General features: G+C 43.8%; 1 protein-coding gene across 17 annotated transcripts in view; it reads right to left on the bottom strand.

Annotated features, from left to right (window-relative positions):
- Nucleotides 1-13,081, bottom strand: part of KIT (KIT proto-oncogene, receptor tyrosine kinase) — a 91,532-nt gene that overhangs the window by 17,641 nt on the left and 60,810 nt on the right. For all 17 annotated transcript variants that reach the window (XM_084970878.1, XM_084970885.1, XM_084970880.1 and 14 more), the window contains 1 exon segment: nucleotides 1,270-1,384. In XM_084970878.1, coding sequence (XP_084827004.1) covers nucleotides 1,270-1,384 — 115 coding nt within the window.

Genomic DNA, 13,081 nt, shown 5'->3' with positions numbered 1-13,081 from the left:
ATCCTTAATCCACTGAGTGAGGCCAGGGATCGAACCCACATCCTCATGGATCCTAGTCGGGTTCATTAACCACTGAGCCACAAAGGGAACTCTGATGACCCTATTTTAAATTGCACTCCCCCCCATATGCCCAGCAATTTCCTATTCCCTTACTTTATTTTACTTTCTCCCTTAGTGTGTAACACTGGCACGTGGTAGTTATTTCGTCTGCCGCCCATCTCTGCCATTAGAATATAAACTCACAAATGGGACTCGAGTGTGCTTTGTTCACTAGACCTATGCCCGACTTATATATAGTTGGTGCTCCATAAATGTTAGTTTAACCTGTGTCCAAAACTACTGAGGTGGCTTCCCCTGAGGGCATATACGTTCCAAGGATCCTGACTCACCCCACCCCCCGCCCCGCTTTACTCCCCAAAGAAAACGCTCCTTAAAACTCAGCTGAAAACAATAATCCTAATAACCTCTTCCAACGTGGTGTTGATTAAAGAGGTCTATTCTCTGGAAAATGAAATTTCTGTTATTACCACCATAACTATTCAATTGTGATGTTACACTGGGCTTTAAAGCCCGAGTGTCAAATAGCATTCGATGGATTAAAAACAGCAATGCTGACTCCATTTTTCATCTTCAGGTAAGGTGAAAGGACAATTTGAAGGCTCACGTATGGACGGCAAAGGATAGGAAGCACAAGGCCAGACGTGCTTTGCTCAGGGGCCGGGCACCTAATCAAGGAGAAAACCTTTCTTTTTTTTTTTTAATTTAAAAAAATTTTTTTTATTATTATTTTTTTTTTAGAAAACCTTTCTAAAACACGTTGCTTCCCATTGCCATATGCACGTGGTTAATTGTGCGATCATTACTTTTTGGTAACTTGGCAATTAACTCCCGAGGTAATTTTTTTCATGACAACGACAGCCACATTTCCCCCACACACGTTACCTCCTGTGTATAGACTGGAAATCTAATTACTCTGTCCTGGAAAATTGCTTTATCTACCTGCAGGCTGGAAATTGCATGATAAATCCAAAAGATAACCACCAAAATAGAGAAGTCATTCAGTAATCATTTTCCAGCAAACAAAATTAATGTCTACCCAGAAAAATATAGCAATTATGCCCTCTAAAAAGCCACATGGAGAGAAAAAAAATTAATCAAAACCGAGTTGTGTTTTTTTTTTTTTTTAAATCTGAAAACATATTTGAAATTCAAGTGAATTGCGGTCCTCACCTCATGCATGTTAAGTGGTACCCAAAATAATCATCTCACCTCTGCTCGGTGCCTGGACAGAAATACCAATCGATGGTGGGCTCTGGGAAGCCTGCCGCCACACACTGGAGCATGCCGTTCATGAGCCTGTCATGAGTCAGGATTTCTGGTTTTGCTGCAGAAAGAGAGAAGTGACCATATGTCAGACTGCTGGGGAACCTCAGCAGAAGGGAACCGAGGCTCCCTTCATTCTCTGCCAATCCTTAAAAACTTTCTTGAGGCTGAAGATGACCCTGAGGAGGTAGTTCAAAGGGGAGGTTGACCAGTGCGTGGAAGGCACGGGGAGGTGGATGAGAGGTTCTGACCCAGAGAGGCTTTCCCTGCTAGAGCTGCCCAGCCCCCGGGGTGGACCATCCATCCTAGGGATGTGGAGGTTCCTGAGAACTCCCCATCCCGGGTGGACTGCCCATCCTTCGGGCATAGGGGGTCCCCAAGATCTCCCTGTCTCAGGTGAACTGCCCATCCTGCAGGTGTCGGGTGGGGGGGTCCCTGAGATCCCTCTGTCCCAGGTGGACTGTCCATCCTGCACATGTGGGGGTCCTAGAGATCTCCCTGTCCTGGGTAGACTATACATCCTAGGGATGCAGGGGTCCCCAAGATGTCCCTGTCCCAGGGATGGCAACGGTGGCAGGACTGCCTGGCAAGGTTTCTCTTTCTAGTGAGGGGGAATCTGAAAGACAGCTTCTAATCAGGACCCCAGGATTCTCAACTGTTGTATTTTTTTTCTTCCTCCCTTGTTTTTGTTGTTGTTGTTTTCTGGCCATGCCCATGGCAGGTAGAAATTCCCGTGCCAGGGACTGACCCCAAGCTCCACTAGGCCATCAGCGAACCCTGAAATCTAGTTTAAAGGATTCCTGCCATCAGGATTTCAAATTACTGAAACTGTCATAGGAATTTCAAGTTCCAGCAGGAACCGGAATAGGTGAAATTAAGAGGAGTTACAGGAAAAGATTAAGCTCCCTGCCTTTGGAAATTTCCCTGTTTGGAGGGTGAGGGTACGGGAGGGGTGGTGGTGCTGATAAAGAGCTGAATCACCCTTTTACAGAGAAGACAAAGCCTAAGAGTTAAACACAATATGGGCTTTTAACTCCAAACTTGTATTTCAAATGCAAAACAGGAACAGAAAATTCTAAGAGGAAACCAGCCTGAGAGTTTTAGTCACACATATCTCTAAGTACAATCACTGAAAAAGTAAACTGTATCAGCAGGAATGCTCTAATTTGACATTTCTATGTAACTACAATAATCAACTGATATTCAATCAAAGGTGCCCTAAAGCACTGCAAATTCCTGAAATTATTTCTAAAATGAATGGAAGACGAACTTAGTTCAGCTGTTCTACCGGCAATGTATCTGAAGGATTCTAACCCTTTGAAAAATGAATAAACTACACAGGAAGCATCTGATGGCAGGGATGGTGATGAGCTTGCCCTGTATCCTTGATACACACAGCATCACCTATGCCAACGCCAAGCCTGAGAACAGAGCTGTGAGCAGCCATGTGTGGTACACAGACCTGACATGGAGCGGTTCTCTGCCCTCCGCCAAGTCTCCTCATGTGAACAATAGAAAAATCTAATAAATTGGTAATTAATCTATTCTAATTGTTGTGACAATTAAATGACATGGAGCACACAAAGAACTGAGTCAGAAATGAAACAATAAATAAATTAGCAATTTATTTGTTACAAATTTATTAATATTCGCTTATTCTTTTCTATTCAGAGTACCTTCCCGCCCTGATTAATCTAGCACCAATTACGTTAACTGTAATTGCCATTCTATACTCTTCATTGATCTAAAAGTTGCTTCTTTAAGATGGCATAATGTGTATGCATCTTAACCTGATACAGTGGTAATGTGACATCGATTACAATGTAATTGCTGGGAAAATACATGCGGTCAGAAAGAAAGATTGAGAGATCAGAAGCTTATGGGCTCGAAGGAAGGTAACACTGATAAATGACATCTCTGTATAGAATGACCTCTCAGCACCTCACCTCCTTGCAGGCAAAATGACTTGGCAGGGATCAGAGTCCACATGCGTGGCACACCCACCTGTCATTCAACCTGGTCCTGCTGATGGGCAGGCCATTTGGCCAAAACACACAAAAGAACAACTCTCCCAAAGCAACCTCAAGGTAGGGACATCCTTGAGAGTTTGGATCCAATGCCAGCTTTCACAAATAGAGCAAGAAGACAAGCCATCGTCTTGCGAAAGCATCCATCTGGCAACTTTCATTTAATTATCATGGGCGACTGTGTGATCGGGCTAAAAAGTAGGACATAACACAAAAAACAGTGGAACTTTGGGAGAATGCTATTTGCTGAAGACTACAGGCGCCATACGGCAGGTCCCTCTGGACTCAATTCAAGTGTCATCTCCTTTTCCAAGCCACCCTCAACTCTCCAAAGCCAAGTTGGTTGGACTCGCCTCCCTATTCCCGGAGCACTTGAGAGCACCTGGTGTGCTTATACAATATCCCGGCCTGCCTCCTCCATCAGACTGTATGTTCTCAAGGTCAAGGACCACGTCTTACTGAAAGTCCGTTTGGCACCAAGTGCGTCTGACCATCTGACCGATGGCAGACACGCAGGAAGAGCTGTTGGATGATTAAGTCCCCCCAAAGGAAAAGTCCCTTAGACTCCAAAGGAACCGGATTAGAGTCCCAAGAAGGGATCTCAAAGAACAGCCTGATGGTGGCTTTCCTGTGTCAGGGGCATGATTTACACTAGTTTTGCAATGGTGGGTCATGACCTAAGGCATCCACGTGTGTACCTGGCCATGGGAGTTTTTCCCCCATACTGAGATTAATGATGAGGGGGAGGTCTACACATGAGCAGCAAAGATAAGTGGAAAAGACTCAAATGGGAATCGGGTTCCTAAGACATATTTCCTCGTACCCACCTTCCTGTTGTCACACATTCTTCCTAATGCTATGCGATGGACTTTTAGTGGAATTAAGTGTTAGAAGGAAAAAAAAGGCCTGAAAGGATGTCTTACGATGTTCGTGGTGGTTACCTCTGGGGAGTAGGGTTATGGATAGTTTCTATTTCATTCTTTGGATTTATTTTCTAATTGTTCTTTACAATGAATACAGAACGAATTAAAAAAACCGCAATTCCCATCGTGGCTCTGCAGAAATGAATGTGTCTAGTATGCATGAGGACACAGGTTTGATCCCTGGCCTCGCTTGGTGGGTTAAGGATCTGGCACTATGGTGAGCTGTGGTGTAGGGTCACAGATGTGGCTCAGATCTGACATTGCTGTGGCTGTGGTGTAGACCAGTGGCTACAGCTCTGATTCAACCCCTAGCCGGGGAACTTCCATATGCCCCGGGTGCAGCCCTATAAAGACAAAAAAAAAAAACAAAAAAACAAAAAAAACCTATAAGCCATTTTTAATTAAAAAAAAATTTGGAACAGCTGAAAATTACAAAATCCATTACATTCAGCCTTGGTTACCAGTGCTCCTAGATCCAAGCCTTCCAGCGTGACACCTGGTAGCAGTTACACTACAGCCAGGGCTGGCAAGGGTATGGTCCGGCTGGCCTACTTGTTCCCGAGTGCTGATTAATTAGGAAGATTTTTTTTTTTTTGATCTTTTGAGGGCTGCACCCTCGGCATATGGAGGTTCCCATGCTAGGGGTCTAATCAGAGCTGTAGCCACCGGTCTATGCCACAGCAACTTGGGATCTGCTCACGGTGTACGCCTGCGACCTACACCACAGTTCACAGCAACACTGGATCCTTAACCCACTGAGCGAGGCCAGGGATCCAACCTGCAACCTCATGGTTCCTAGTCCAATTTGCTTCTGCTGTGCCACAACGGGAACTCCAATTAGGCAGATTTTTAAGCTACTACCCCAACTGTAACCCGAGGAGAGCAGGGCGGCTTTTGTCCTGTTGGACCTGAGGCTGGCAAAGCAAGCTCAGAGGGCCCCCCAAATGTCAATGTGTATTTGAAGCACCAAGAGAAGAGGTTCAAATGGACATTCCTGGGCCCCAATCCCAGAGATTTAATAGGCTGAGGATCTGACCTAGCAACGGGCATGTTTAGAGCATCTCTAAACATCTGGGGCAAGGAATTGAACAAGGCACTCACCCTCGGGGTCTTGCAAATACAGGTTGGCAGCTCGAGGGAGCCCCTCCTTAAATTCTGTAACTGCTGCATCTCTCTTGCCTCAGCCCAATTCCAGCTCTGTCCCTAACACTGGTGACAAGAGACCTCATTCTGAAAAGGCTATTACACGAGTACGATTGGGGCTGTCCACAGCACGTTGTACTACAAAAATGTTTAATGCATAAAGAATGAGCTAGGTATAATTCTGCCTCTAAAAATGAAAATCTGGGCTCATCTGCATTTTCTAAGTGCCTCAATGCACTGTCTAAGGCATTAAATATACATTTTGCTTTTAAAGACACATAACTCCCTGCAATTCCCCAGGTTAAGTCTGAGCTGTGTTTTCTTACATTTCCCGCAATCAGCAGTATCCCAAATGACACATTCCCTAATTCCTCCCAAGTTGGAGGTTCAGATAAGCCTAAGAGGGGTAGAAGTTATGTATTTCCTGTGGAGATAAAGAAGAGCCTCATCTCCCTTCAAAGCATTGTGGACCTGAGTCATTCTGCTGTCTCCACCAACACTGATCGGCTCGTAGGCAGATTTCACAGTACTTAGAATTCTTCTGCAAATGTATTGCTCATGCAATTAAAAATCCCAACCATTTGCTGATCTATCCCACAGATATGTGATCTTAAAAAAAATATTCCTCTTCACCACTATCAAGTCCATACGGAAGGCGAGAACAAACTGAATTTTAAAGAACACAGCACAGATAGCAGGAGCTGGGGGTGGGGGCAGGAGGAGGTATACAAGTAACTGGTGGGGAGTACAGTACTTTGATGAGCACAGTACTTCGATGAGTATGGTACTGGAGTACTTTGCTCACCCTAACCACCACCACCAACTCCTACCACTGCACATGGGCTCACATGCTATATATAATCAGCAAAGAACACAGACTTAAGTCTCCACGTAACAAAAGACTAAATGAAAAGGAATCCTAAGAATGAATTTGTTTTTACAACTGTAGATCTAGTGACATTTAACAGCAATATAGCAATGCTTAGTAGCCAGTTGTCACTATCCTGATTTCAGTCTGGATCAAATCCACATTCCTGCTCTAATGTCATTATACTAAAGGAATTTAAATCAACTGAAATAAAAGTATTAAAGAAAACTCAGGTGAACTTTTACGTATAAAAAGAATGTCATACTTTATAAAAAAAAAATCTCCAGGAGTTCCCGTTGTGGCGCAGTGGTTAACGAATCCGACTAGGAACCATGAGGTTGCGGGTTCAATCCCTGCCCTTGCTCAGTGGGTTAAAGGATCCGGCGTTGCCCTGAGCTGTGGTGTAGGTTGCAGACGCAGCTCAGATCTCACGTTGCTGTGGCTCTGGTGAAGGCCGGTGGCTACAGCTCCGATTCGACCCCTAGCCTGGGAATCTCCATATGCAGCGGGAGCGGCTCAAGAAAAACACAAAAAGACCTCCCTCCCAAAAAAAAATCTCCAGAGTAGATATTTTGAAAATACATGTTGGTTTTTTGTTCATTTGATACATTCTTTTTTTAAATTCTTTTGGCCACGCCCATACATGCAGAAGTTCTGAGGCCAGGAATCAACCCAAGCCACAGCAGTGACTACACCAGGTTCTTAACCACGAGGCCACCAGGGAACTCCTATATATTCTTAAAGGGAGTCAGAAACTGGTACATGGGCCCTTCAATGGAAACCTGTTCAGCAAATGAAAACAAAACTTCAGCTGCAGTTTCCTGCATCTTAGCAATGGTTAGCAGTGTCTATGATTTCTATTAAATAAAAAAAAATCCGGAGGAGTTCCCGTAGTGGCGCAGTGGTTATCGAATCCGACTAGGAACCATGAGGTTTCGGGTTCGGTCCCTGCCCTTGCTCAGTGGGTTAATGATCCAGTGTTGCCGTGAGCTGTGGTGTAGGTTGCAGACGCGGCTCGGATCCCGCTTTGCTGTGGCTCTGGCGTAGGCCAGTGGCTACAGCTCCGATTAGACCCCTAACCTGGGAACCTCCATATGCCGCGGGAGCAGCCCAAGAAATAGCAAAAAGACAAAAAAAAAAAAAAAAATCCTAATGAACTGATGCTCTAAACGAGGGGTTAGCAAACTTTTAATGGAAAGGGTGAGACAGTAAATATTTTAGGTTCTGTGGGCCAGAGTCTCTCTTACGAAATACTTGATTCTGCCACCGTACCAGAAATGTAGTCACAGGCATGCAAGCAAATGTGCACAGCTGTATTCCAATAAAACTTTATGGATACTGAAATTTGACATTTATTTTCACATCTCACAAACCTGATTTTTTTTTTTTTTTTGTAAGAAGGGAGGGAGGGAGGAAGGAAAGAAAGGAAGAAAGAGAGAAAGAAAAGAGAGAAACGAAAAATTCTTAGCTTATAGGCCATTCAAAAACAAGACAGTTGTCAAATCCGGCCAGAGGGCTACAGTCAGTCTGCCAATCCCTACTCTCCCTCTCTCCTTTTATTTACTTATTTATTTTTTTGCTTTTTAGGGATGCACCCACGGCATATGGAGGTTCCCAGGGTAGGGGTCGAATTAGAGCTATAGCTGTTGGCCTACAGCACAGCCACAGCCACGCCAGATCCGAGCTGCATCTGCAACCTACACCACAGCTCACCACAGTGCTAGATCCTTAACCCACTGAGCGAGGCCAGGGATTGAATCCGCAACCTCATGGTTCCTAGTCGGATTTGTTGCCACAACACCACAACGGGAACTCCCAATCCCCATTCTCAATAGCCATCAATGAACAAGAGCTCCCCATCCTGAAAGGTAGTTTTAAAAAAATAACACAGGACTTGGAGAAAGGCTTCCTCAGCCAGAATCCCTGTGCTCAGTGTACAGGAGCCCCATCACCAGGGGACCCACACATGGGAGGGGGGATGCACACACATCACAACACAACCCCACCTGCTACCAAGGAGGGCAGGCATGTGATAAAATGCTGTTTTTCTACTCTCTCGAAGTAGTGACTTCATTTTGCTGCATAATCCAGAAGTGGAGGAGAAGGGTTACTGATACAAGGCCCATGGGAAAATTACGTACCTCTTCTTGGATGAATGTCAATTTCCACTGCATTATAAGTGACCCCGTATACATTTATAAATGAATTTGAAGTAAAAACACATGTGGCTTTCTATGGAAAGGAAATTTCCACAGAGCACAAGTTCCACTACTATGATAGGAACGCCTCATGCTATTTTTAGAAAAGTAGGTCCCAGGTCCAAGGTCAATTCTAGCTGAAGTTTCCAGGGTTCCATACGTACCCCGGTTTTCCTGCTTTTCCACCACAGACATGAAAGAACGGCCGGACCACACCAACAAAAGGCCTAACGATGTCATTGGGTCACCCTGTCCTCGAACTGGCTCCCTGTTTAAATGGATTCCCCAAGGTAGCAACACACCCTGCCAAGCCAACTTTCTTATGAGACATGAAGGGAAAATGATAGCAACACATTTCCTAAATTTTTCCAAAATAGAAGAGAATCAAATTCTACTTTAAAAGTAGGTGGCCACCTGGGAGTTCCTGTCGTGGCTCAGTGATTAATGAGCCTGACTAGTAATCATAAGGATGCGAGTTTGATCCCTGGCCTCGCTCAGTGGGTTAAGGACCCTGCATTGCTATGAGCTGTGGTGTAGGTCACAGACATGGCTTGGATCCCACGTTGCTGTGGCTGTGGCGTAGGCTGGAGCTGTAGCTCCCATTAGACCCCTAGCCTGGGAACCTTCATATGCTGTGGGTGCAGCCCTAAAAAGACCAAAAAAGAAAAAAGTTTAAAAAAGTAGGCTGCCATGCTATCCCTTTTTTTCTTCCAATTTAAATGTCTATAGCACTTCTTACATCCATAGAGATCCTCGTCATAAGAAGGAGATATTAAAGTGTCACATCAAAAACAAGTCTCATATCTCCCAAGCAATTTCAGAACAAAAACTCATTTCAACTTCAGGAAAGGAAAATAAAAACAGACTTCAGATACTGTCAAGGATTTCAAATTACCTATAAAAAAATTAATGGAGAAAGACAAGCAACTATTTTTACATAGATTAGCTATCCATACGAAGAAGATCTGAAAATTATGCCTCAATTTGGAACTGTCCTGTAAGCCAGCACAGTGTATCTCCCATGACAAGTGTTGAAGACACAGGAGCCTGAGAGATACTGCAAATGATAACTTTATCAATTGAGATTAAGCAAGATAATTAAAAACTTTAAATACTCATTTGATGGGTTTCTTAACAACTCAGTCATGTCATCTCAGCATCCCACTTCATATACCACAATGTCTCAGAATGGCATCAGATATGAATTAAAGAAATTATGAAATATCCATGGGATGAGATGTTAAAGTGATACCATGGGAGTTCCTTCGTGGCGCAGTGGGTTAAGTATCTAGCGCTGTCACCGCAGCGGCTCAGGTTGCCGCTGTGGCCTATGTAAATAAACATTAAAAGGTGCAATTCAAACCTGTTTGATTCTTATTTTTGCTTATTTCTATTTTCTAGTTATTCTACCCTTCACTTACCATTTTTATAAGAAAAAATTGTTTTAATCTAAAAACACGGGTATACAAATGTTTGCACAAACCAGCCTACATTCTGGCACTGTGGTGGCCTTACAGCAAACTCTTTCAGAGCAAGTAAACAAATCAGAAAGGAGCTCTATTTAGCACTAGCTTTATTTAATGTTTAGGAATTCCAATAATTTGGAGTTCCCATCGTGGCTCATTGGTGGTGACCCCGACTAGTATCCATGAGGATGTGGGTTCAATCCCTGGCCTTGCTCAGTGGGTTAAAGGATCTGGCATTGCTGTGAACTGTGGTGGGGTCACAGATGAGGCTCAGATTCCACAGGGTTGCTATGGCTGTGGTGTAGGTCGGCATTTGCTCCGGTTTGACCCCTAGCCTGGGAACTTCCATGTGCCATGGGTGTGGCCCTAAAAAGAAAAAACAAAGAAACAAAAAAACAAAAACAAACAAAAAAACACACCAATAATTTAATATAGAAGTAGGTCTAATAGAATCTATCTAACAGGAACAAAGAAAACTACTAAAGAGCAACGCCTCTCAAGCAAAACTTGATAACTGTGTCAGCAGTAAGTCTTAAAATGTACCCTCTAACACAAGTACATGGTTTGGGAGTTCCCTGGTGGCTCAGAGGGTTAAGGATGCAGCATTGTCACTGCTGTGGCTTGAGTTCAATCTCTAGCCCTGGAACTTCTACATCTACTGGTATAGCCAAAAACAAACAAACAAAGTACATGGTTTGGACACCCCAGTGTTTGGAAGGTACTATCATCTTTAAAAATGGAAATAGAAAAGCTAAAAGGATAAGAGGTGGGAAAACATTTCCACATTCCAAAGAGCCAAAGTCCCAGTGACTTTGCTTTCTCTACACATGACAATCTCGAAAGGCACCCCGAACCCCAAACTGAATAGTCCTTGAAGCTAAATCCACCGTGGGTATGGGTATATTATTTTCTCCTGGATAAAGTCCATGAGGCTTCCAGCCAGGTGGGGGGCCAGATGCATGGTTAGCAAGCCGTCCAAAGCCATCTCTCTCTCTCTGTGTCCTTGTCCAGATAAGTCCACTCTCACTTGCGGCAAATAGTGGGCAGCCCATGTGCTTTATTTGCCGAGTGCTACACTTAGCGTAGCTTCTTCGTGGAAGAAGGTTAGGTTAGCCATCCATAACTGGATTTAACTATGACCCAATATACATCAAAGGCAGCCCAGATTTTGCAAGCGTGGTCAAAGGGAAACATCCCCATCAAAAGGCCTCCGCTGATGGGTGATTTATTACTTTGATTTGAATAGACCGTAGGATCTATAAATAATCGCTTATACATGGACAGGATGTTAATTATATGATGCAGTGGTTTAGAAATAATACATTATTTAGCATTTCCTTAAATTGTTTCAACCCTCTGTTAACACTCTGCCATAAATGAGGGGAAATTGGTGATTCTGAGAGTTAATTTAGTGCAGAGTGCAGCGGTCACTTGGACATCAATCAAGATTTAACATTACCTATGTTCCACAGAAGCCCAAAGATGAAAGGTGAGCCCTTTTCTCTAGACCTTACTTTTCCTGCCTTCCTTCCTGTACCACCACCTAACTACCATCATACTCTCAACTCAACTAGGGGGTCTTATTAAAGGACAGACCTTGCAGATTGGAGGGGGATCTATTTACCCCAAGATATCATTGGCCACAAATTTTAAATTTGTAATACTGATCTGGAAATGCTACCAGATAACTTTTTTTTTTTTTTTTAATCTTTTTAGGGAAGTTCCCAGGCTAGGGGTCACATCAGAGATGCAGCTGCCGGCTGATGCCACAGCCACAGCAACTCAGAATCCAAGCCATGTCTGCAACCTATACCACAGCTCACAGCAACGCCAGATCCTTAACCCATTGAGCGAGGCCAGGGATCAAACCTGCGTCCTCATGGATACTAGTTGGGTTTGATACCACTGAGCCATGATGGGAACTCCCAGGTAACATTGTGAAATGTCATTTTAGGTTACTAGGAAATTAAAATCACAGTGAAGTATCACCTTGCACCAGTCAACATGGCTATTATCCAAAAGACAAGAGAAAACAAGGGTTGGTGAGGATGTATATGAAAAACGGAGAACTCTTCTTTTTTTTTTTTTCCTTTTTATGGATGCACCTGTGGCATATGGCAGTTCCTGGGGTGAGAGATTGAATCTGAGCCGCAGCTGTGACCTATGCTGCAGCCATGGCAACAATGGATCCTTAATTTAAGGCGCAGGGTGGGGGATGGAACCCATGCCTCCAGAGACCTGAGCTGCTGCCTTCAGGTTCTTAACTCACTGTGCCACAGCGGGAACTCCCAAAAAAAGGCGTTCTCGTACCTTGCACTCTTGCACTGTGTTGATGGGAATGTAAATTGGGATAAGTATTACAAAAACGGTAGAGAGGTTCCTTCGGAAATTAAAAATAGAACCACCACGTGCTCCAGCAATCCTACTTCTGGGTATAAATTCAAAGAAATCGAAACTGTTATCTCGAAGGGCTATCTGTACTCCCATGTTCACTGCAGTAATATTCACAACAGCCAAGGTATGGAAACGACCTAAATGTCCTTCAATAGATGAATAAATAAAGAATATGTGGTCTGTGTGTGTGTGTGATGGAGAGAGAGAGAGAGAAGAGCCAAGCGGATGATCAGGGTTAAAATACATGTTTTCCTTTTATTTCTCCTGGATCTGATTTAAAAAAAAAAAAATCCTTACTGTATGACATTTATTATAACCAAAGAGACCATGAGTTTCAAATCAAGAATCACAGGCTACCTACAGAATCTGAGTGATGTCACTTTTTCTAACATCTGCAGGAATTTTGGAAAGAGTAGTCCTTATTAAGAAAGCACTTGGAGTTCCTGTCATGGCTCAGTGGTTAACGAACCCAACTGGCATCCGTGAGGACACGGGTTCGATCCCTGGCCTCGCTCGGTGGGTTAAGGATCTGGCATTGCTGTGAGCTGTGGTGTAGGTGTCAGACACAGCTTGGATCCTGCGTTGCTATGGCTGTGGTGTAGGCTGGCAGACGTAGCTCTGATTCAACCCCTAGCCTGGGAACCTCCAATATGCTGTGGGTGTGGCCCTAAAAAGAAAAAAAAAAGAAAAAAGAAAAAAAGAAATAAAGCACTTTTGGGTAGTTACACACTTCTTAAAA

This window comes from Sus scrofa, chromosome 8, assembly GCF_054392235.1.
Source record: "Sus scrofa isolate SSC_HxYL_T2T_F1_AM1 chromosome 8, Sscrofa_HxYL_maternal_Yorkshire_Landrace_v2.0, whole genome shotgun sequence".
NCBI lineage: Eukaryota > Metazoa > Chordata > Mammalia > Artiodactyla > Suidae > Sus > Sus scrofa.
The sequence above is the reverse complement of the archived record's forward strand: the minus strand, read 5'-3'. Positions and strand labels throughout refer to the sequence as shown.